Consider the following 23,631-nt stretch of genomic DNA (forward strand, 5'->3'; position numbering starts at 1 on the left):
CATTACAATGGGATTGTAGGGGTTTGGTAAGGTGGGTAAGGTAGGTATAAAATAACGGATGCTGAGGTGGACAGTTACGGTGATGATGAGGTTGATGAGGATGCGCGGGTTGGTCTTCGGCCGTATACGACGTGGCTTTGTGTACGGGTTAGCTTTAGACACGGGGGCTTTGGAGTGACCTGGGACGTACAAATCTTGTATCCTGTGTGCGTCTTTCGTCTTCAGTTCCTTGCGGACTTTGGCGCAGAGGACTTCCACCTCCAGGGGTTCCCACTTGAGGACCGAGGTGAAGAGACGCATGGAGAAGGCCTCCAGGCCGTCCAATGTCTGTGATAGGTTGAAGAGGCCGACTTCTTTCTGTAGAACATTGTGGTCTTAGATTATGTTCCACATGATTCCTTGTGGAGAGGGGAGAGAAACATACCTGTCTTGTGTCCTTCGGCCAGGGCCCCAGAGGCAGTTTAATCTTCTGGTGAACGATATTCTCAAACCCTGCGTCTCTCACCCATTGCTCCAACCTCGGACCGGGGCTCGCTTCCTTCCCAGCGCCCGCACCCCTCGTCGCCTCCCGCAGCAATCGCATAAACTTCGCCGTGTCGCTCTCATTGCTGTAACTATCGTCCTCGGAGTAGAACGACATGTCAAAGTCCTGGAACTCCGCCCACCCCCCGGGTCTGACATTCGCGTACGCCTGCCTCACGAGCTTCGGCCAGTCGCCGACCGCGCACGCCAACGCCCTGCAGAAGATGTAATCGAACGGCCCGCTGTACGCCCACCCGCTCTCGATGTCGTCGACCTCGAAGCGCACGTTCGGCGGCACCCACGCCGGCTGCAGCGGCGAGAGGTCGTTGCCCAGGAACTCCGCCTGCGGGTACTTGTCTGCCATCTCGACGGTCCAGATCCCAGTGCCCGTGCCCAGGTCGAGCACGCGGTGGATGGTGTCGGCCGCGACGGGCGCGAGGAATAACCGGTCGTCGAGAGCTTTCTTGAGCATGTGGTGCACGACGTTCAGGCGGTCCAGCTCGAGCTCGTCGTTCGGGAGAGGGTACGAGCCTGACTTGAAGGCGTGGTAGCGGCGGCCATTCTCGAAGGGGTATTTCGTTATCGCGGAGTTGCAGGATGTTGTGAAGGAGACTCTGGGAGAGGGGGGATAAAGTGTTAGATGTATTGCTGGATTATGGATTCGAATGATGTTTGGAGGAGAAGAAGAACGTACAATTCGTCGGCGAAGTCTGCTATCGAGGAGCCATCATCGTGGAGCACCTGTGAGCTGTCGCATTAGTCGAGGACGAGAGCTTGAATGCGAACGTCCTATGTCCAGAATGGAGTGGCCAAGTATTTACAGTTCGGTCGTAGCCAATTACAGAGATAATATATGAGCGCAACGTACCTGTGGATCGATCTCAATGGCGCTGTCGTTGTCATATGTGGGATAGGCGGACATGGCGCGGAGCAGCAGCCAGTACGGAGCAAAAAGCTACCGAGGGCGCGGAGATCAACAAGCGCGGAGGGCGAGGGGCCAGGGACCAGGCAGGCAAGACGGGGGCAGGACACAGGACAGGACTGTATATGGTGCAAGTGAGCAAGGTGGTCAGGTAGTTCAGATAGGTAGGTAGGTAGGCAGGCAGGTTGGCAGGTGGTATGTAGTGGGAGTGGGAGTATGCAGGTCTCCAAAAGTGTCTGGAGATATCGAGAGCGCGCGTTAAACCAGAGTGAAAGAAGTAGAAATTGGGCGGCAGAGCGGTTCGATTCGGTCAATAATGGGGGTAGCGGTTCCCAGAAGATCGGGAAAATGCCTGACTACCTAATGTAGGACACAAGAACAGACACACAGTTTCGGCATACACAATACACAATAGCACAAATGGGCACTATATCGTATGTATGGATGTTCACCTCTTCAAAGGACTGCGTGTGTTGTTGTTCCTACAAGTAGCTAAGGAGGGGGGAGGGTGTGCTTGATAGATGAACAGCGTCCCGGCCCTTGCTAGCGATCCAAGTGATTTGATTTCTGGTGCTGCTGGACATCCACACTGCAGCATGGGACGGAGTAATAATTAAAATGGTTGGCAATAATATGTACATAATGGGGAAAACCCCACAAGGGGCGGCGGTTCTCAGGCGGCAGGGCAGAGAGCCAGAGCAAGGGAAAGCAGGGCATAGCATGGCATAACAGGGTAGAACAAAGCAGGGTAGGGTAAGGCATGGCATGGCATTATTGGCATTGGCACGGTACATACGAGGAGGGTTGGGCTGGGTCACTTGGGTGGACATGGATAACGTTTTTTTTCCATTACGGTTCGTTTACTGTTTCTGTGCATCGAGCGACAAACGAGGGTGTGAATGGGTGTTGCATGAATGTGGACGGTGGGTCATGGTCCTCATGGAGCAAACGAGATGAGATGAGATCAGATGAGACTCTGAGAGGAGGAACTGTGCTGAGATGAGATGTTCCCTTTCCACCTCTCACTCCATCTATCTGTGTATGTTTTTCATCCTCTGATTTTCCTCTTCCTAAGAATAAGTGTGCTATGAACGGTGTAACAATCACAGCTCTTCTACTGGTATTCATGGTATATGGACTAACTAATAATACCCATCGAACTGAACAGAGGGTGAACTACCTGGTGGAGTGGTGGCATCAAAGGTAATTGTCATTAGTTCACAACATCCTTTTTGACCTGGTACATTACTCGTTCTGTCGTTGTTTTCTCATCACATCTCAATCTCCAATCATATCATTTGAGGTAGTCAATGCTGCATTACAAGCCATAGACATTGTCTATATTCTACATTACCAACCAACCTACCTACTTTACATACCTACATGCATACACACATCACCATCCTACGGTTCAATCCACACAGACAACCAAAGTGTAAAACATCTCAGCCCGGGTTGACGCCTCTTCACTCTTTTTAGCATGTTCGGCCCACACTCCGAGCGGGCCTCTCCGTTCCACGTGGTTGTGTGAGCATGCCATCCCAGTCCGCACACGCAACCATCAGCCGCTACAAGTCGCTTCGATGGAAATTACTTGTACAAGTACAAGCCTTGCCGTCCCGAACCCATTCCGTCATACCTATACAAGGCTAAAGCTTTCTGGAAGCCAATATTTTACGAGGTCACCATGGATGGATGGTCCATCCTCAGTTCCATCACAGCTTTGTGCGACGATATGATATGGGTATCTCGCAAGTGATTGATGGAACATTTGCTCTTCACGATAATACAATGGACAATGACATGGAATCCGGGACATTGTCCGCATGGTCTTACCTTGGACATGTAGTGACATACATATGTACATGTATGTATGTACCCAGATCGAAGCTTACATCCATGCGTCATCTTCAATTACACGACAGCTTATCAAACGAGCCGCCTCCTCTGCCTGCCTTCCAGAAGCCTTCTAGCCGTTGGTTCAGAACCCACCCCTATCGATTTTCGCAACGAGCTAGAAGCAACAAAAATCAATACTTTCCAAGCGGCCACTGACACAAGCAATAGTAAACAGTTTGCAATCGTCTGATCGTGGGTTGGTCACCTTCTGCCCCTTGTTGCACACGTTCAGGCCTCCTCTAGCCACCTTCACTTGTACGAACCACTTAGCGAGCCGGCGCATCCAGTGCACACCTACACACTTGATGAGACTTGCAGTAACACCCTACAGCCACGGCTGCCGCCTCTAACGCACGCGGCTGGTTTCTCACAACTGCACATGTACTCCGTAGAGAACCCTACCTACAAACCCCATCCCGTCCCATCATTCCCAGGATTGCCGCGTGGTCGGCCCGCAAGAGACCTGTGGTATCATGCCCGCTATGCGCCATCACGTCCAGCTCGTGTCTGACCGATATCCTCTTTCAGACCAATGTGTGTTCTGATTCCTCGCCTTCTGCTGCAGCCTCTCATTCGCCCCAACGCCCTGGTAACCATAGATTGTGGATGCGGGAACTTTTCTTCTATTCGATATCCAGTCCCGGCGGGCGACGCATCGCGTATCATGCCTAATTATAGTTTGGGCTCTCTCTTACGCATCTGTTTGCATGCGTGCCCACATACTAGGTATGTACCTACAAGTGATTAGGGAAGCGATATCAATTGCGTGATGCCATGTAAGACCTCAAAGCCTAGAAAGCTACGGAGTACCAATGAAACCAACCAGGGTAAACATAGTTATCTGGGTGTACGAAATAAATGCAAATCAAGATCTCAGTACTCCGTAATACAACGCATGCAAAAGCAATGCCCCAAGTCGTCGTCCTCCGTCCCTCCCATGAACCGTCGACGACAGACGTCACACATCGTATATTGTGTACGTACGTGTGCCATGTTGATGTACATCTTACCGAGGACCTCGCTCTGCACGCCGCGTCATATCGTATCACGCGTAGGTTACATCTTAGATGAACCCCAGTAAGATCAATCCATATTCTTACATCAGGATCTCTTATTGATTGTCTCACATCGACTTTGCCCCAAGACTTTGATGTCACGGTCCCGATGGTTTGATCGACATTGCAGAAGTCTATCTGGATTGGGGAGCATGCATAGTATGATGTTAAGTAGATTTAATATTTCTGGAATAAAGAAATATGGTGTTCGAAGACTGTTGTACAAAATGCAAAGGTCGGGTGTACCAGCGCATCACGTGCGTTACGATGTTGTCCGAAGCCGGGAGACGGAAGAACTATAGACCGAGGCCAATATGGATTTTCTTCGCAGATTTGTTTTCTTTTGAGCTTTAACTCTTCCTCTTCTTCTTCATCACAACAAATAAACAACAAAAACATCACGACGATGACGACAGGTGCGAACGCTGAGCTCGTTTTGTCAGAGATTTCAGCAGAATGTTCTCAATTTGACTGCCTGGGTTGATTAAATATCTTGGTCAACAACAGCTACAGTCCACTTCTCGAGCAGCCTTCTGTCGCCCTGAAGAGCAAAGCAACAGTAGAATTAGTAGACTACTCGATGCTATCCCCCTACCCCATCCTGTAGAAATCTGGCCCTATCGAAGACTCGGTGATCTCTCAAGCTCCACGGTCGCTGAGTTCAATCTGTGTGCCTAGAACAAGCCCAAGTGACCTGCCAAGGTCCATCCCACTCGTGTTGCAGTGTCTGAGGGATAACCCAGGACGACTTTGCGTCAATTTGTTGGGAGACATATTCACCATGTCCAACCTATGTTGTTATTTTGCTTCAATGATGCTTCGACCTTGTGTCTTGATATGACCATGCCTATGCCTTCCAGGCGTGCGATATGTGTTCTTTATATTGATCTCATGTGAGATCGCTACTTGCCACGGGCGAGACTTGCCAGTCGATCTCATAGCTCCTTCTTTGGCTCCTGTGCCTGTTGGGGCTTCGCCTCAAACGCCATGGGCTGTCCAGCCTTCTCTCCGACCGGAAGAGGCTTCCGCGTCGCGAGTACATACGTAGCTGTGAGGGCTTCTCCGACCAATGCGATCATGCTCGCGCATGCAATGCCCCAGATATTAATGCTGACGCTGCCCAGCGGCGCCCTCGGGAAGGACAACAGCCACTCAACGTAATATGGCACCCAATCCTGAGGTATCCAGAACATGGGCGACTTCGAGAACCAGAACTGCAGGACGAATCGAAGGCCCTGTGTTCCGAGCCAGCGGAGAGTGGAGACGGCGGATGTGAACGTTTGTCGGTGCGTGCGGATGGAGTTGTCTACAATACATCACAGTTAGCTCGGTCAACAATAGATCTTTCCCCTATGACAGATGGCTGTACAAGCAGGAGGGTGAGAATTAAGTCGCGTACCTGACTTCTGGAAGTCTGCCATAGCTTTATCATGTTGACGCTGTAGCTTCGCCCATCTTGCGAAGTCGTCCTGTGCAGACACGGCACCCAATTCGCGCTTCAGTCGGACGACTTCTTTCTTAAGGGACTGAGCCTTTCGTGCGGAACTCGAGGTCGGCGTCGGGAACTTGTTATAAAGGATCCATAGCTACCATATCATTAGCATCTGCTCCGTTGTGACATTTCGCCGTTAGGGGAGGCGTTGTACTTACAAGCTCATCGACGGTCGTCGCGCCCACTGTGTTGATGATGTGCAAGAGGAACTGTAGTATGAACACTACAAGCAGTAGTGACGGCATATTGGGCAATGGTCTTCAGACGACAAACTGCGTAGAAGGGATCCAGATACTGTCGTGGAGGGCGAAACGGCGGGACAGGAGGGCCGCTATGTCATTTCTCGCATATGTGAATTAGGGCCAGGTGGGATGTACCTATTGTGTAAGGATGTATGTGGCCCGTGCACTCATACCACTTCAAGCACCTTCTTTCATGGCGTCGCTGGTCCGTAATTCAATCAACAAAACAATTCTATTACGAACATTTTGCATCTTCCCTTCTGCCAGAAGATATTCAGTCTTTATACACATGGTGCACGCTCGATGGAGCTCAGCGGACGCCATGCGGTCCTCTCCAACAAAGCGTACACCATTTTGGACCAATACTTCACTGCGCATGAGGATGAAGTAGTCGAGATCGAGATGCTTCCTCCGGCAATACAGCCAGAAGATGGTATCTGTATGATCGATGGACTTAGTCTGGGTATCCCTAAAAAGATCCTTGCATTGGCTTTTTTGGAAGCGAGAAGGTTGTTTTTTCAACATAAAGACGATGCTAGTGTTTCTACCGTAAGATTCTATTTTATCTACTCTTGGTGAGATTGTGGCTTATGGAATAAGATAGATTGCTTTGGCTGCATCTAAAGTCATGTTGTTGTTTGACACCGAACAAATCACCGCAGCCAATTTACGCAAGAAACAGATAGTCCAAGTCCAACAGGAAACTGAAAAGACTGTACCAAATGAATCACTCAAGGCGCTGCTGAGACGGGAAATAGACTTCCTTGACAGCATCCTCACTTCACCATTGCATCGTCAGTCGAAGTCCCCAACGTTATGGTATCACCGCTCATGGCTTCTACAATATCTGGTTTCAAATGCAATGTCTCTCCCTGGCGATCATAAGGAGACGCTCTTGGATTTTTCGAGAAAGGAGCTTTCTGCTGTCTACAAATCGGGGGAGCGACATCCCAAAAACTATTACGCGTGGCAATATGCACGAACACTGGTTACGCATTTAGTTGGTAGTCAAGAATCCGTTACCGAAACACAGCAGGAACGGGCGGATTTCTTGTCCGTTTTCATCAAGGAAACTGTTGACTCTACTAAATCCTGGTGCTGTTCCCACCCCAGTGACATCTCGGGATGGTCATTCCTGCTCTTTCTCTTGCGCATGTCTCCCAGCAAGTCGAACGGAAATCTACTTGCGGACGTCGTGCACATCGTTACGAGGCTGCGGTTAGATAACGAGTCTGCGTGGATATTCATTCGTACGGCGTTAGACGAGCCATCGATAGAGAAAGATGCTGCTTCACTCCATGATGTTCTGCAGCAGTGTGAAAAACAGCAGGATGATGTGGACGCTGACCTCTTCGCTAAACGGATCAGGCAGATTCTGAGTTACCTACCCAATGACTCCGCACTAAAAGGATAATCATACTAAGTCTGAAACAAATGAATTGTTCTACTACGTGATATCAGCACCGAATTGGTGCCACATATGGTACACCGATGTCACAACATGGACTGCCTTGGCCACCGCCTAGCCACCCCACGACCCGACACAAATCGAGCCCGGGTGACATCCCCTCACGGTTGCTGTGCATTATATCTGGAGGGGCCTTGGGAGGCCGACAATGACAACGCCTCGACTCTTTCTTGGAGACCCAAAAATCCTGCTGCGATTGCAAATGCGTCCCTGATGCCTCTGCTTCTGGATTTGGGGAGACTTCGCGAGCTTTGTTCTTGTTTCGCTGTCGCGAGCGTGGTCCTTCATATTGCGTTCCAGGTGTGTACTCTGTGAGGAGCTTGGTCTTTGCCAGCAATGTAGTCACCGTGGATCTATTGAAGCGGTAATTGCATTCACTGGCGGCATCGTATGGTTTCAGAAGCCTCCAATCAATCTTGTATATGGAGCGAATTTTGACGTAGGAGTTCCCGCGGAGAACAGCACCCTGAGCAAGTTCTAGGGTGGGGTATTTCTTCCTTGACTTCTTGGAGTCTATATCCGGATGGTCAGGAGATGGGTATATGGGAAGATACCACGATCGACGGCTCAAGTGGTATTCGGTATCTTTGTCGTACTTCTGGCCGAGATCTTTGCCTTGGAAGGATGTGATCTAAAATGGTCAGTCGAATGATCAAGTCTCTGACAGTTGTCACTCCTTACGATTTGGAAATGTACGATGTGGTCTTGGTCTTTAGGCCGGGAAACCACAACGACAGGGTGGTTGTAGATGCCTTCGTCTATCGGCCCTTTGCCATGAGCCCGCTTCACTTCTTTCCCGAAGAGTTGCTCTTGTGGTGGAAGCCACAGAATTCGTCCTTGGACGAGAGAAGCCTCAATGTTTGCTACGTCCGCAAGTCGTGCTTTCTCCAGTCTTGCTTCCTCAGTTTCGGCTTCTCCAACTTTGGCTTCCTCAAGTCTTGCCTCCTCGGGCCTTGCTTCCTCGATTTGGTCCATTTCGTGGTATGAAATCTTTGAGCCTTTGGTTGTTATGGATGTTATGGATGTTGTAGATGTTGGAAATCTGTAACAGTCGTTGTATGTGTATTTGAATCGATGGTTTGAGAAAGCCATCCTCAATCTTATAGTGACCCTCACGAGTCACAATAGTTATGAGCAACAAGCTATGACATCGCAGCAGCCATGAACATATCAACTACCTTAAATCCAAAATCCGTGCTTTATCCGACTCATTTGACTCTTAAGCTGCACCAATCCGTTACCACCCTGCTGAGCCGCCCTTGAGCCCCAGCTCTCGCCGTGACATCCTCCTTTCTCAAGTTGTCAACGTGACCTCGCCGCAAACAAAATGTACTTTGCCGCCATGCGACAAATCGAGCCGCTATCGTAATGCATTGCTATAAACTCAGCTTTCATGAGCAAATAAGGGTCATCGCCTACCCCGGCTCGGCAAAGTCATGTCCAATCAAAGCCACAGGTGGCACAGAGCTGAGCCTCGCAACCCTTCTATGCAAACATTAAGCTCTCCCCACCAATCCATCTCACAGCCTCTGCCTCCAATACGGGCCTCATGCGCCGGCGGACTGGGCCGTGGCTCGCCTTTCCCGCGAAAGAGTAGTACAATCCATCAGAGACCAGATTAACGTTGATTGCTATCTTATTGGAAAAACCTTTTTCAAGATCGCCGTGAGCAGGATCGAACTGACGATTATAAGCAGCCCCCACAGTTACAAGGGTGCCTGCCTCTCCCTATTGTGCAATGCATGTTACTCATCCAAGTGGTTGTTCAATCTATCCCCATGTTTACGTATGCTAGAGGTTTCGGAGACTCCTGCGATCCAATGAGCATCAGCCTTCAAAGCGAATATCGCCTTCTCTCTTCTCCATTCGCAAAGGCACTTGCAGAGAAATCCTTCCCATGTTCCACTAACTCGGTATCGACACTATTCTTCTTCCCAATCACGTCCTTGATATCAAATGCCATTCTATCCGAATCAAGCTCATTGCTGCTGAGTGCGTCGTCGTGAAAGGCGATGTCCGTCGCCTCCACCCATCGTCACCGCCAGATTCTTTACAAAGTCCTTGTAAAGTCCCTGTGAACAAACATATTTCAGGCGGTCAAGGACATCAAATGTGCATTCAGTCTTCGAAGTTCTCTAGTCCAATGAATTTCATCGTTGTCGTCCTTCAACTTTCCTGTTTGAGCTGGTCGCTTGTTCGGCAGGGTATGTAGGACAGGCAACTATTTCCGAGCACCTTCATTCTCAAGAGTCAACCACCCCTATGACGCACAGGGGTGCCTTGATACTTAAGATATGAGTGTTTGCTCTTCGGCTTGTGTGGCCCATTTCCTTTTTGTTTGTCTGGCACGGCCTCTGGGCTTTGCAGTGCCGTACTACGCCGTAGCGGTTGTAGCCTGATAATGCCCTCAGTTTCTTCGGCGTTGTGCAGAAATTCTCATTTCCACAGCCTCGCCTCCGGATTTTTATGACTAGTAACTTGTGATGATTCCGACGGCGCCTTATCTGGAAATTGTCATGACTATTCTGCCTACTCGTAGGTGTCATATGCTCGTCTTTGTGGCACAGTAGAGATTGAAGTTGCACAATCGACAGTTTGGGTATGTGCATTATGAGTAACAAATTCGATTTGTTCATAATTGACATTATCATTATTCTAATAAAGTTTAGTAGTGCTACCATCCTTCTACATGGACCCAAAACAATATTCCTTATATCCATAACGCCATTCGAACTCCTTAAGGTGCCAATACAAAGATCCTCCTGCAGCGCACCGTGGTCCATGTATCCACCCTTTCCTTTCCGATGAAGATGTCGTAATCCGCGCGTACAAGAAAGGCAAAAGCTCAAACTCGAGGTAATAATGGACTGATCTGGGATACATCGGAGTAAGCTCCGTGGGTTAATAGCATTCCGTGGTTGTGCACGCGTATTCCCGTTGCTTGATGAGGCTTGTGTTACATCCGATGGTGATGATCGAGAAATTTAGGGCGGCGCGCGCATGACCTTCGCACGAATGATGAGGCTGAAATGAGTTAATGCTGGTGTTTTCGGTATAGCTATGAGTTGTGTTGACGCTGGGGCTGTATCTAGGCGGGAAGATGCTGGCACTGCCCACTTGCCGCCTGGAGCCCTGATGACTAGCTGGAAGGGCTGAAGGACAAAAATGTTGCGTTTGTGTTTTCGAAAGACATTGTCAGTGGGAGGCTAACAGCAATAAATAGGATTGCCATGCGATCATTCCTTAGAGAGACGTGCTTCCTTTGGTGGAGCCGTGGGTGGATTTGCTTCAACTGGAGTGATCGTGCCTGTAGTTGAGGCCTTGCCTGAAGAAGCCCGCCGCTTCACAAGGGTCTTTGTACGATTCTTTAGACCAGAAGCCAAAGTACGGACTCTGTGGTTCCAGTGTGCGAGTGTGTTGCAAGGCCCGCCGTGGTACCATTCCTTGACCGCAGTACCGAACGACCGCTTCTTGGGCTCAACGCATCGGAGCTCCAGTTCGAACATCTGGACTTTCGCACCCGAACGCGCAAGGTCGACCACAGGCTCTATGATGAAGTGGTTCCAGAGGTTGTACTCTCTCATTCTACCATTGGTTACTTGACGGTGCATTCGGTGATCCTTGAACATGTTCGCTTTCATTCTGTTGTTCCATCGAAAGAACATGAAAAGCTTCTCTTCGTTCGACCTTTCATATTCTTCTCCCTCATTGCTCCGGACAACGTGCAAGCCATCGCTACGGCTCAGGTCCTCTTTAGACGGGTTTTCGAAGCTGCATGAGTCTCTCCTGGGAGTGGCAAGGCACGATGCCGGGACAGGATCTCCTGCCACGCATTCTCCCCACGCTTTGAAATCTTGGACCAATTCTCTAGACATGCTAGATCGCAACTTGTCCCTCTTGTTGATCTTGGAACGCAATGATGTAGTCTTAGGTCCCCAGCCAAAGCATCTCCCGACCTTTGCTGCGGCTGAAGGCGGGCCCTGCAGAGTGATCAAGTCGAAGGATAGCTGTCTGTCGGTGGAGAGACTGACCAATGGGCTAACAGCTCGGTAGTTCAGGCTGATGGTCTGTATTTCCGGTGAGAGGACAAGATACTTGTATAAAGGCTCGAAGATAGGCGATTGGGGAGTCGCCCAGAGATGGCCCTCTGATGTGAGGATAACGGCAGCTCGTCGGTTGAATGAACAGGGCGACCATACAGTGAATCTAGATAGATCCGACATAAGATCGACTTCCTCAGAGATGCGACCCACAACACTCTTGACGGCGTGATAAGTTTTGGAGTGGTATACGATCGGCATCTTGAAATTAAGAATTATGACGCTTGTCTTAACAGGTTTAGGTTTCCAGGATCCACGACGGATGGCCTCGGTCTTGAAAGAGCATATTGCACATTCAGTGTGCAGCCCTGCACAAGACATTTTGTGTGGAAATCCGGTTTGGATGTGATGATTTTAAGTGAAGATGATTTGGGATCCGAAGTAACCAAGGCTGCAGTGTGGTCGACGTGGGAAACCTAACAAAGTCAGGAATTAGATGTAACGAATCACTCACTTTATTAAAGTCTTCCCCCAGTAAACAAAGATTAACTTTATGGATACAGACTTGATGAGAGCAATCGCAATAGTAACGGAAAGCGAGTGTGGTATTCAAGCGAGTGTATGGTCAAGGCAACCTGTAGGAGAGGAGGAGCGAGTGGAATGAACAAGAGCCGAGAGGCCAAAAGAGATGCACGTAAACGTCAGTGGGAACGTTTTAAAAGACCTTGGTCCCCGTGAAGCGGTCGTATCGATACTTTGCACCGCCCTGGTACATGTACATGTATACCTTTCTAGGTGCCCAAAAAGGGTAGTGGGCCCATGGTAGTCATCTCGTTGCCTAAAATAGAACACCAAATCCGCTTGGAACGAATGCGATGGGAACGACCATGCGATGTTTAGGGTTTCGGATCAAACTTGGTAGTGGGAAAGTCTTTTTTATCTGCACAACATTATTATAAGCATGTACATTGGAATACCTACTACTTATGCACTGCACGATATCTCGTCTGAACTGCAAGCAGGCACCCAAGCTAGAGGTGTAGGCGTTCGGTAAGCAAGTAGGTATAAGGTATAAGCTTTGATTTCGTAAATTGGTCTTTCAAGACGGGTTTTTTTGCCTCATCATGGTACAATGCTTCGTAATTCTGCTTCCTCCCTCAACGGTTCTTGTTGCTGTTGAGACTTTGCAAGGTGGGGTGCCGTTACCGAAGTCCCTGATCCGATGTCGTGGTAGGAAACGCTGTGTGGTACGTCGGCATGGTTGAGAACCTGGGGCCGAATCGATTACCAGTATCGGCTCTAAATAGGAACCATTTTTCATTAAGCACCCTGCCCACTGGTTTGAATTGCTTGATGAATGGCTGGTATGGGAAGCGACCCCAGTCCGATTGGTTTCTGGATCGAGAGATTGTACAATTGTTGCATGGACTCCGTAGCATCTTCAAGAAGACATATATCACCAAGACGACAACTGGATGGCGGATTCCTGGTTAGCCATGCAGATAGTGTTAGATTGTCGGATTATTTCGATCGTAGAACCAGTTCGAATGCTATTAATGACAACGTCCTATGGCATCCGTTCATTCTCGGCTTCTGTTGGGTCGCAGACCTTAGGTTCCTCATGATCAAGTGTCATCTTGTTCATCTGTATCACAATTATGCTACGTGAGATATTCTTGTATATTCCTATTGTGGGTTCAGTCATTTCACATCTACTGCTTTGGCTTCTTCAGAATCGTGTCTTGAGCGCCGAGTAGCATCAGATGTGTTTCTGATTATCTACCTCAACTGGCATAGACTTTTATCATACCTTTTTTTCCATCAATTTCTGGAAGCTGAAATAAGTGACAGACAGCTCCGGTTCAGCCTTAATCATCACATTGCGCACATTAGAACCACTATTTCATGTGAGCTCAACACCTCAGCAGTCTATTACTTGAGCTTTAGGGTGTTCTTCTACATCCTCGGGCTAACAACTGTTTGTTTTCGGCCTTACCAGTCAAACTTCCGAATGAATAATCCTACAACATATTGATCGAAGCTCCTCATTCGTGCTCCTCAAGCTATACTGTCCATTTCTCGTGTTGAGCCTTCGAGATAAAAGCTCGTTGCGAACGTAGATTCTAGATCTCTAGGCACATCGCTATCTCGAATTCAGATTGCGTGGATGCTGACTTGGTCCAGAAGGTGGGCCTGCGGGGCTTTCGGCTATTACCCCAGGTTGCGGATCCCCCGCATGAAATCATAGGAGACTGTACTGCCAGACTGCTTCTTAGGATGGTTTATAGCTCAAATAAGCCCTCGATCAAGTGCTTGACTGGAGGACATGTTCATGCTACAATCAGGCTGTCTTCGCCGCGTGGGCTAGGAGGAAGGCTCGGCTTGCCTCCTCCCCTCGGGGAACTCTCCCACCAATAACTTTATTGCTTGTCACTTGTCCACATGGCTTCCTCGACACTCACCAAGCCCCAGATCGTAGCCCAGGCGGCGACGACCCAGTCTCGTGTTCTTCCAGGCAGGGCATGTGAAGCATGCAATCGTAAGAAAACCAAATGCGATATGCGACGACCGTCCTGTGGTCTTTGCCTACGGACAGGCACTTCTTGCCGATTCCCAAGCACGCGGAAAAAGCCTCTACGCACGAATGCCCATCCGATGAAGAGTCAGGCATGCAGACCTAGCAACACTTTGTCAAATTTGCTTGAGCTCATCGATTCGGAACCATGTGTCAGTGAGGCTATTGATAATCTGCTGAGACAAGAAATCCCCCGGACCCCGTTGCGTGATCCTTTGGAAGAAACATCATTGCAAGACGACCAGCAGAGCCAGCATCATCGAAAGTCCAGCTGTAGCTCTTCAATTGAGCAGGTGACGAACCGATCTCAGCTTGAACAATCTAGTGAGCCTGCGTTTGAGGACGAAACTTGTTCTGACACGGCTTCTATCCACTCGCTCTCGAATCGAGTCAAATCACAAACGGCCCATCAACCTTCATCAGAGAATTCTCGATCGATACAGCCTCCAGTCTCGGCATCATTGGCTTTGGATCTGATTCGTCTCTTCTTTGTCAAGATTCAGCCATGGCTCCCACTATTCCACCGACCGCGGTTTGAGACGCGGTATCAAAATCTGTTCTCACAGTCATCGCTCCAACTGAGTACTCTCAAAACTGATGAGCGTTTTCTGCTATACAGCTTGTTCTCACTTTCTGCACGTTACTCCGTGCACCCAGACCTACAAAGTATCAATGGGAGCAGGCGAGGAGACGAATTTGCAGAGTATGCGAAGCAATTGTACCAAGGTCTGCGAGAGGAGCCAGAGCCTTCTTTCACCTGGGCTCAGGGCTGCGTTTTGCTGGCTTTCCACATATACACATCTGGCCCAACACATCAAGGGTGGATGCTTATTGGTGTATGTTCACGCTTGGTTTATGAATTTGGCTTGTCAAACCTAGATTCGGCAGATTGGGAACCCATCAACTCGGTCGAACACATCGACAAAGAGGAACTTCGTCGTGTCTGGTGGTCAGTATACGAGCTTGACATGTTCGCGTCCAGCATATCGCTGCAGCCTTACTCGATAGATCGCAAACAGATGGCCGTCAATTTGCCAATTACCGATGATATCTGGTTCACCAGTGCTGCTGCAGTTTCATCACCACTTGTTGAAGACGCCGGCCAATCATGGGAATCTCTGCGAAACAGCAATAATCAAGACGCAAGAGCTTGGTTCCTTGCTTCCAATAGCTTTATGGCACGTCTTGTTGATAATCTGCAACAAAAAGAACCGATGTCATCTGAGGAGGTACTCCTTTTGAGCAACGAGCTATTTTCTTTCAAGATGTCCCTGCCGAAACTGTTGCGGTTAGAACACGAGCAGCCATTGCAATGCTTATCAAATTCAACAGCCAATTGGATCATTGGCATACATCTGATGCTACTTACATGTTCATACATGATGAACAGCGTCACTCCGGTTGCCAGCGAGGCCGGACCTAAGTTTTCTCGACTTCGCACGCCTCCACAGCCAGTGTATGAACGAGCGATTGAGCTATCTCATCTTCTCAGACTTTGGGAGCCAGAATTGATCGCTACCTCGCACCCATTCTTTGCCTGTATGCTTGTGCGTGCTTGCTTCAACCAACAGGACAGCTGTCACAATAGTCCAATTGTGCGGTCTTGTTCAGACCTGGTGAAACTCATCCTTGCGTTGTATGCCAAAAAGTGGAGGCTTGGCTCAATCCTTCTCAGTATGCTTTTGCATTTGATGAATCATTACGTTTTGCTGATCGTACTACAGAATTTGCAGAGGGCGTTGAGCAAGGAATTTCACTCTCTGAGAAAGACAGACACACCATCAAGCAATTCTCTATATTTTCCTCAAGGCAATCGCCAGTCGACAGTCCCCACTCAATTGCTTCTAAGACAATGCAGACAGAAGTCTCCAATGTCCTGGTCGATACGAATCGCTTCGAGACGGTCGATAGTCAGCTTACCCATCTCCCACTGCCCAATATCTGGGATACGATGCAGACGCAGATGCAGATGATGAGCCCCGCCCAGATCTCGATGTATCCCGAACTATCGATTCAAGTCCCCGATAATGGCCACATGACGAACGATCTCGAATATTCGCCGTTCTTCATAGGATGTTCAACGCCTATTGATACATCTCTTCGCAATCAACTGATAGAAGCAAGCTGTCTACCAGTAACGGATTCGACTTTTAGTACATGACTCATTACCACGATGGAGAAGGTATAGGAGCGGATGTCAAGTGTATCTTAGTACTATTAAGTAGGCGTTATGTAATATATAAAAGGAGCAGTAGATATATTCAATTTGTAACTTAGCGGCACTAAAGTATAGCAGGATGGGTAAGGCTGTTCAGAGATTGCATGTAAAAGAAAGGAGATGAGGAGTGGTGAACACTTGCCCTGAGATTTTTGAGGTATAACTATTAGTCACATGGCATAAGAAGGAGTGTAGGCTGGAACCATGTAGATAAGTATGGGGTAAATGAAAACTTCGCGGGCAAATCGAAAACTTCTTCTGGGTGTCATGATTGTGTGACTAACGCAGAGTTTGCTTTAACAAGCTCCAGCTGGCTACTACGCGGTAGTATCGGAAAAGAAAAGGTCCCAGGAAAGTGCACCATGCCAAGCACGGCATTCGATATGTTCACCGTGAATCCGTCTGTGCTAGACAAGAGGATATAAACCCGCTCATTGCAGCATGTACTTTAACAGCCACCAAGGTTTAATGATTCATAGTTGAGCTTTTGGATTTCATTTGCTCCAAGTCATCTCTCAGCTATGTCAAATTCAAAGCCTGTCATTATATTCATACCTGGGGCATGGCATCCACCAGAGTGTTTTGCTCCAACCACAAAGCTTCTGTCCAATGCAGGATACACAGTCGACTTGATTCATTCGGCTTTATTAGACCCGCCAGAGAATGATGTCCCCACCACTTACTTCCCCGATGTCGAGCGTATCCAGGCACGCATGCGAGAAGCGATTTCCAAGGGCTACAAAGTTGTGCTCTTCGCACACTCCTTCGGCGGACTATCTGCATCAGCCGCTATAGAGGGATTTGAAGAACATGTCCAACACCTGATCCTCTGTGCGGCCTGGCTGCTTCCAAAAGGGTCGGCACCAACGGCGTTTGGGCCTGACCCACCGTGGTTCAAATTGAATGAAAATAAGACTCTTGTACTGCCGGTGAATCCTCAGCAGCGCTTCTACCACGATGTTCCTGAGAAAGAGGCGGAAAAGGCCATTGCGAGCCTCAAACCTTTTGCTTACCTACCGCTAACCACGGTGACGCCATTTGAGGGTTATCGAGCTGTACCCACAACCTACATCATGTGCACACAAGACCAAGCGCTATCATTGGAGGTCCAAGAGATGCAAGTGCGCGTGTTTGCGAAGGACAGTGGAATCAACACCGTGAAGCTGGATTCAAGTCACAGCCCTTTTTTTAGCATGCCTAGCAAGGTAGCGGAGGTCATTGCAGGATTAGTAGGACGCGAGCAAAGTCAAATCTAAAAGTGATGAATTGCGGCACACTCATTCCGGGTCGGGGCCAGATGATGAAGGAGAAAGCATATCATAGAATGAAGTAGCCTTACTTATCGTCATTTTTGAAATGCTGCCAAAGCTTCCACTTTGTCATGCTCAACATTCCCAACAGTTCCAGTGAACAACTGCTGATCAGTCGTTGCATATTCTTCAATCTTAACAGATGGTGATTTCTTTTGACCAACTGCAACTAATAACACCTCCTTGACTTCGGCTTCTCCCAGAGTCGATCCCTTCTGGCTTCGCCATGTGACGTGATCGTCGGGTCTCACCAATACGACATCTCTTTCCCAGATTTTGTGGACGTGATCTTCGTGTGGTAGATGTACTACCTTTAAGGGGATTTTCAGTGCGGCAGCCTGATCTCGGAACAGGTTCGCAGCTTCTCCATGCTCGGTGAAGTCAACCACAGTAAATTGCGGGCCTTGGCCAAAGTATTCGTGTATACTTGTCTTTCCATCAGCTAGATAGACATGTGGAGCGCGTGCTCCGGGCCAGGTCGACGGTATGTAAGCCTTTGGGTCCCAGACAGGCTCCACTGCGCCGTCTTCCTGTATCGCGATATTGGATTGATTGTAGCGATAGCCCATCTCGATGCCATGATCCTTGTTCTCTCCATCGAAAGTTTGGAGATGATTCGCAATATCCTGCTTCAGGTCCTCCCAATCTTGACCCTGGAACTTTGCTGAGTCATGTAGATTACGGATTGCAACTAATTCGAGATACTTGTTGTGCACACTCTGATGAACACCGGACATCTCAATGTTGCGACGCGCGACTGGTCGGCGTTCTTGTTCGTATGATGATAGGAGGTGTGGACCACCATACCCAAGTACCATAGCTCCAAGCTTCCAACCGATATCAAAACTGTCGCCGACAGCTGTATTCATCCCATATCCGCCGGTAGGGATGTTCTGGTGTGCGGAATCCCCAGAAAGGAAGATACGTCCTTTCTCCGAAATATATTTATCGGCGAGGTATATGTTAGGGCGCCATTTACTCTTTACGAGTATTTCTGTTATCTCAATCTTGTAAGGGGCAAAGTGACCCCCGAGTGCTTTATATACCGCCTCATAAGGGTCAATGTCGTCGACGTCTGTGCCAAGAGGAAACATCAGATGTACTGTCCATGTATCGACTTCGTCCTGGGCGATTATGACAGCGGCTGATGTAAAGAAGATGTGCCAAAACTGTCCTTGAGCGTGTAATCTAGCAAGATCGGGAGATTTAAAGTGCACAAGAAGGTTGACCCCAGGCCTGTATACACGATTAGTTTTTGCACGTACATTATTACAAGTTCATGACGCTTACACTGGACCGCCGATCAGCTGTGCACCAATCGATTTCCTCACACGACTGCCTGCGCCATCGCATGCAATGAGGTAATCTGATGTGACAGTATGGTGTTCACCTGCGGTATCCCTGAATTGAGACACAACGCCTGAATCGTTTTCCTCAAGCCCAATAAACTCCCAACCAAAGCGCGAATCAATTTTGGATTGCTTTTGGATATGTGGTTTCAACCAAGCTTCGAAGATAGCCTGCGAGCATCGTTGATATGGTTGACTCGACATCGAGCCATCGTTCTTCTCCCTGATGGTTTTGCGCCATTCATCAGGTGATGGTAGATCCTGTCAAAAGTTCAGTTCCAGCGCATTTTTTAAAGATTGAGTGTTGGTCAGTGTACCCATTTCGTGATTAGCTCCCCACCAGGAGATAGTCCAGTGCTGAATAAGACATCAAATGAATGGTGCTGATCAACACCTATTCATGATTAACAAAGGGGTCCAGGTGCGGTCTGTGATACTTATTGAGTACTAACCAACTTCCCGTAGCCCCTGGTCAACACCCAAACGTCTCAGTATTTCCATGCTCCGACAATTGGTGACGTCCATCTTGGGCCACTTTGTGGTGTCCAAGTTTCGTTCTAGCAGCATGCACTCAACGCCTTGTACAGACAGCTGAAGTGCTGCAATCAGGCCTGCTGGTCCAGCACCAACAATCACGACCGGTGTGCGATACTTGTGTGAAGACTGGTTGAAGAATCGTAAGTGTGTGCTCATGCGAGTATTAGTTTCTAACGTACCATATTTACTTGCTTTGTGACCTGTAAAGATGCTGATTTGAGTTTGTTATGTGATCCGAACAGGTCCCTCGTGCAGGGTCGGTTTTGGAACTACAAAGTCTCGCGTTTTTCAAATGAGTGACGACCATGTTAGCTATTTATGATATTGTATCGAAATAGAAGATCTGGGGCTCTGGCATACGAAGACAGTGTCTGTCGTATGTCATTATTCAAGGCTTCTGTGAGCGTCCCGGATCACGGAGCACCGAGGACGGTCACCGGCAATCACCGTGATATGCCGGCTTCATACTTAATTTAAGATACTCGACAACGATACAATGCAAAGCTGCGCAAGTAGTTCTGACATTATAAATCAAAGCTTCAGTGTCACACATAATGGCTGCAAATAATCCAACAGCAACGGAGAGCCGGCTGCCGGAACTGGGGAGGATGTAAGTCAGCAGGGCAATGGGCGGTAAGGCACGAGGGTATTCCCATCAGGTGTTGCATAACCTTGCAGTGTGCTGGAGACAATTTTATTGGCTGCTGCTTGGTACCACATTACCAATGATTGTAAATGAAGCAGATACAACGTTCTTCTGTTTACTTCTCATTATTAAGCGGATTGTAATTCATTCTCGAACCACTTCATCACGTCTATCGGGTCGCTGAAAAGAGCAGCCGAAGGCCTTGTCGGATTGTAACCTCAAAGCACATATGAATACTTCAAGCCCAGCCGATTTCATGCAGATGTTTTGTGAATGAGCTGTTCTAATTGAAATTGCTTGACTCCGCATCGCGTTCTGGCTGCTTTGCGCTGTCCTGTATGTTTTAATTAAGGTCGTGATTGTTAACAGAAACAGCCCGCATTCAGTGCTGTCAGCTCTTCCCATAAACGGACAAGTATTTGTACAGCACCGCTGTTACGTGGTCAGTAGCTGCTTTTGGGAATTTGAGTATTGTCAATAAACAATACTGAACAAGTGCCTAGCCTTGAAAGCACTATCATCTTCTATCACCATAGAAATAGAAGTAATCCAGTAACTCTAGCTAAACTACCCTGATACACATAGGCCTAAGTAGTTCTAAATGTGCTATTAATGTTTACAATACTATACTTTGTTTTGTATATTCTACTTTCATACTACTTACTATTACTTCTTATAGGGAATGCCAACGGGTCAGGCGGTCGGCCAGATCTCATGTGAGATGGTGTAGACCAGTCACAGTAGAGGGATCTCCATCCCGATCCCAAAGCGGACCCCACGTGCATCCCTCAAAGTGGCGGCGCGACGCCAAGCCTTTCATATCAAGGGATCTCATCTACTCGTATCCTCATCTAACCTGTCCTTTCTTATATTACGCCCTTTTCCCACTCTTTTTCTTGTTTCCTTGCCTATTCAGTCTCTTCACTGATACCCATCCACACTCGGAGAGCGGTCCAGCTCTCACCGTCCCTTCCAGCATGCCTGGCGAACGACCGCTTTTGGCCAACCGAGCATCCGACGAACTTTCGAACGGTCGCGACCTCGCCGAAGAAGATGCCCTCCTGACCGGCCAACCTACGCAGCGCGATGGTCCTCGAACATGGAAGTTCTGGCGAGAGCTAGGTCTCTTCGTCTGGGCCGTCCTAGCAACTACCCTTGTTATCATCCTCGCCGTTATCTATCAAAAGTCACAAGATCCTAAACACACCAGTCCTCATCCCAACGGAAAGAGGAATCTTATATTCATGGTTAGCGATGGCATGGGTCCGACAAGTCTTAGCCTTACGAGAAGCTTTATGCAGTATCAAAATGGCGAGCCATGGAGCAGACAATTGGTTATCGATCAACACATGATAGGGCAATCGCGTACTCGCTCAAGCTCGAGTCTGGTCACAGACTCGGCTGCGGGTGCGACGGCCTTTTCTTGTGCTTCCAAGAGTTACAACGGTGCTATTTCTGTAACGCCAGATCATGAACCATGTGGGACTGTGCTCGAAGCCGCAAAGAAGGCCGGCTACATGACTGGCTTGGTCGTTACTACTCGGATTACAGACGCAACACCCGCATGCTTCGCTGCACACGTCAACATGCGATCAGAGGAGGATCGCATTGCAGAACAAATGGTTGGAGATTATCCGTTGGGTCGCGTTGTCGATTTGATGTTAGGAGGAGGACGCTGCCATTTCTTAGCCAACACCACCGAGGGCTCATGCCGGGCGGATGATAAAGACGTCATTTCATTGGCGAAGAGCAACGGTTTCAATTACATTTCCGACCGCAAGGCATTTGACGATTTAAAGGGTGGAAAGGCACTGGAATTCCCCATGCTAGGGCTCTTTTCCCCAACCGACATTCCCTACGAGATCGACCGCCGCAACGAAAACGATATCTACCCATCTCTCGACGAAATGGCCGAAGCTGCGCTCGTCGCCCTCAGTGAGGCAACTAAGGATAGCGAAAAGGGTTTCTTCCTCATGATTGAAGGAAGCCGTATCGATCACGCTGGTCATCACAACGATCCCGCAGCCCAGGTACATGAGGTCCTTGCCTATGACAAGGCCTTCTCAACCGTACTCGAGTTTTTGAAGAATGATCCTACTGAGGGTATCATGGTTTCTACATCCGATCATGAGACCGGTGGTCTTGCAACTGCGCGACGTACGTAACCCCCACCCATCACTTCATATTGAATCAGTGCTAACAAGGTTCCAGAGCTCCATGCAACCTACCCCGAATATCTCTGGTACCCCGGTGCTCTCGCCAACGCTACCCACTCCGCCGAACGTCTCGATCTTGAATACAAGGATTACCTAGAGACCAGCCATCCATCGACTTCCGACAAGGCCGAATTCGTCCGTAAATCCATCTCAGAAGGCCTAGGCATCAAAGACTTCGCCCAGGAAGAAGTCGACAAGCTCCTCACGGAACCAGACACCGCTCTCTACCAATACGCCGACATGATCTCCCGTCGCAGCCAGACGGGCTGGTCAACCCACGGCCACTCCGGCGCGGACGTGAACATCTACTCGAGCGACCCCAAAGCCGCACTTGCCCTCGTAGGAAACCACGAGAACACCGAAGTCGGCGACTTCCTCCGCAACTACCTGGGTGTGGACGTCGACGCCATCACCGAGGAACTCAAGCAGAAGGGCGCGAGCCTGAACGTACAAGCTGCCGACGGCTCAGAAGTCAGCTGGATGGGTCCGATCCCGGAAGACGGCCAGCGACTCGACGGCCAGACCCACCTCGCCAGCTACAGTGGCGATTTTAGGAAGAGGCATCTCGTGCATGGTAGAGGTTGCGATTGCGAGCATTAGGTCTAGTCACGTAGGATTCGTTACATATTCGAAGTTAATCTTTTCGGTTTCGCATTGGCGCATGTCTATTTGGCGTTATAGTTGAGTTCTTGGGTAGCTCTGGTCATTTGTATAGACCACATGCTTTGTCTGTTTACACTCATCGAGCAATCATATACGTTACTGTTATATATAAGATACCTAAATCACATCCTCCCTCCCTACGGGGGGAACTATTATTCACACTAAACATCGTTTTGAATCGGACTCTAATGTCCTTGCATGTGCATTCCAATACCATCAACAAGCCCCCAGAAATAAAATTCCGATAAGAGCGTTGGAAACTAGTCTCAGCATTGCCGAAATGGTACATCTGCGTAACGGCATACGCCATCGTTACAATCCTAGTGGGAATTCAAATGTGAAATGCAATGTACCTACATATTTTCCTATGTAGTATCTACTCTAGTGGATTCCGTACATGTACGTGTATGGGTCGTGCGACGGGATAGATTATGTTAATGATTATATTCGTTCTTTAAAGTCTGAGTTTGTAGTTAA

General features: G+C 48.7%; 9 protein-coding genes across 9 annotated transcripts; 4 read left to right on the forward strand and 5 right to left on the reverse strand.

Moving 5' to 3' along the window:
• Positions 1–74: 74 nt before the first annotated feature.
• BU24DRAFT_434761 (S-adenosyl-L-methionine-dependent methyltransferase) lies at positions 75–1,279 on the reverse strand (the record flags this gene model as incomplete). The annotated part of the gene is made up of 4 exons (XM_033530047.1): positions 75–135; positions 191–357; positions 425–1,170; positions 1,264–1,279. The coding sequence occupies 4 exons, from the start codon at positions 1,277–1,279 to the stop codon at positions 75–77; spliced, it is 990 nt and encodes a 329-aa protein (XP_033382205.1).
• Positions 1,280–5,333: 4,054 nt separating this feature from the next.
• On the reverse strand, positions 5,334–6,135 carry BU24DRAFT_434762 (CHD5-domain-containing protein; the record flags this gene model as incomplete). Its single annotated transcript, XM_033530048.1, has 3 exons — positions 5,334–5,704; positions 5,798–5,984; positions 6,049–6,135. The coding sequence occupies 3 exons, from the start codon at positions 6,133–6,135 to the stop codon at positions 5,334–5,336; spliced, it is 645 nt and encodes a 214-aa protein (XP_033382206.1).
• A 300-nt stretch (positions 6,136–6,435) lies between these two features.
• On the forward strand, positions 6,436–7,546 carry BU24DRAFT_464595 (uncharacterized protein; the record flags this gene model as incomplete). The annotated part of the gene is made up of 2 exons (XM_033532218.1): positions 6,436–6,681; positions 6,737–7,546. 2 exons carry the CDS (start codon positions 6,436–6,438, stop codon positions 7,544–7,546), a joined length of 1,056 nt encoding a protein of 351 aa, XP_033382207.1.
• On the reverse strand, positions 7,510–8,575 carry BU24DRAFT_494258 (uncharacterized protein; the record flags this gene model as incomplete). The annotated part of the gene is made up of 2 exons (XM_033534032.1): positions 7,510–8,231; positions 8,282–8,575. The coding sequence occupies 2 exons, from the start codon at positions 8,573–8,575 to the stop codon at positions 7,590–7,592; spliced, it is 936 nt and encodes a 311-aa protein (XP_033382208.1). The 3' UTR covers positions 7,510–7,589.
• Positions 8,576–10,524: 1,949 nt separating this feature from the next.
• On the reverse strand, positions 10,525–12,250 carry BU24DRAFT_249007 (uncharacterized protein). The gene has a single exon (XM_033522354.1). It carries the CDS (start codon positions 12,019–12,021, stop codon positions 10,837–10,839), a length of 1,185 nt encoding a protein of 394 aa, XP_033382209.1. The 5' UTR covers positions 12,022–12,250; the 3' UTR covers positions 10,525–10,836.
• Positions 12,251–13,939: 1,689 nt separating this feature from the next.
• Positions 13,940–16,651, forward strand: BU24DRAFT_424906 (uncharacterized protein). The gene is made up of 2 exons (XM_033528614.1): positions 13,940–15,889; positions 15,940–16,651. Exons 1-2 carry the CDS (start codon positions 14,083–14,085, stop codon positions 16,374–16,376), a joined length of 2,244 nt encoding a protein of 747 aa, XP_033382210.1. The 5' UTR covers positions 13,940–14,082; the 3' UTR covers positions 16,377–16,651.
• Positions 16,652–16,863: 212 nt separating this feature from the next.
• BU24DRAFT_249022 (alpha/beta-hydrolase) lies at positions 16,864–17,733 on the forward strand. Its single transcript, XM_033522355.1, has one exon. The coding sequence runs from the start codon at positions 16,955–16,957 to the stop codon at positions 17,687–17,689; it is 735 nt and encodes a 244-aa protein (XP_033382211.1). The 5' UTR covers positions 16,864–16,954; the 3' UTR covers positions 17,690–17,733.
• On the reverse strand, positions 17,734–19,417 carry BU24DRAFT_249031 (uncharacterized protein). Its single transcript, XM_033522356.1, has 2 exons — positions 19,034–19,417; positions 17,734–18,979 (listed from the first exon to the last, which is right to left on the reverse strand). The coding sequence occupies exons 1-2, from the start codon at positions 19,294–19,296 to the stop codon at positions 17,779–17,781; spliced, it is 1,464 nt and encodes a 487-aa protein (XP_033382212.1). The 5' UTR covers positions 19,297–19,417; the 3' UTR covers positions 17,734–17,778.
• Positions 19,418–21,108: 1,691 nt separating this feature from the next.
• On the forward strand, positions 21,109–23,314 carry BU24DRAFT_394932 (alkaline phosphatase-like protein). Its single transcript, XM_033525235.1, has 2 exons — positions 21,109–22,432; positions 22,487–23,314. Exons 1-2 carry the CDS (start codon positions 21,253–21,255, stop codon positions 23,089–23,091), a joined length of 1,785 nt encoding a protein of 594 aa, XP_033382213.1. The 5' UTR covers positions 21,109–21,252; the 3' UTR covers positions 23,092–23,314.
• Positions 23,315–23,631: the final 317 nt, after the last annotated feature.

The sequence above is a fragment of the Aaosphaeria arxii genome, assembly GCF_010015735.1.
Source record: "Aaosphaeria arxii CBS 175.79 unplaced genomic scaffold BU24scaffold_6, whole genome shotgun sequence".
Taxonomy (NCBI): domain Eukaryota; kingdom Fungi; phylum Ascomycota; class Dothideomycetes; order Pleosporales; genus Aaosphaeria; species Aaosphaeria arxii.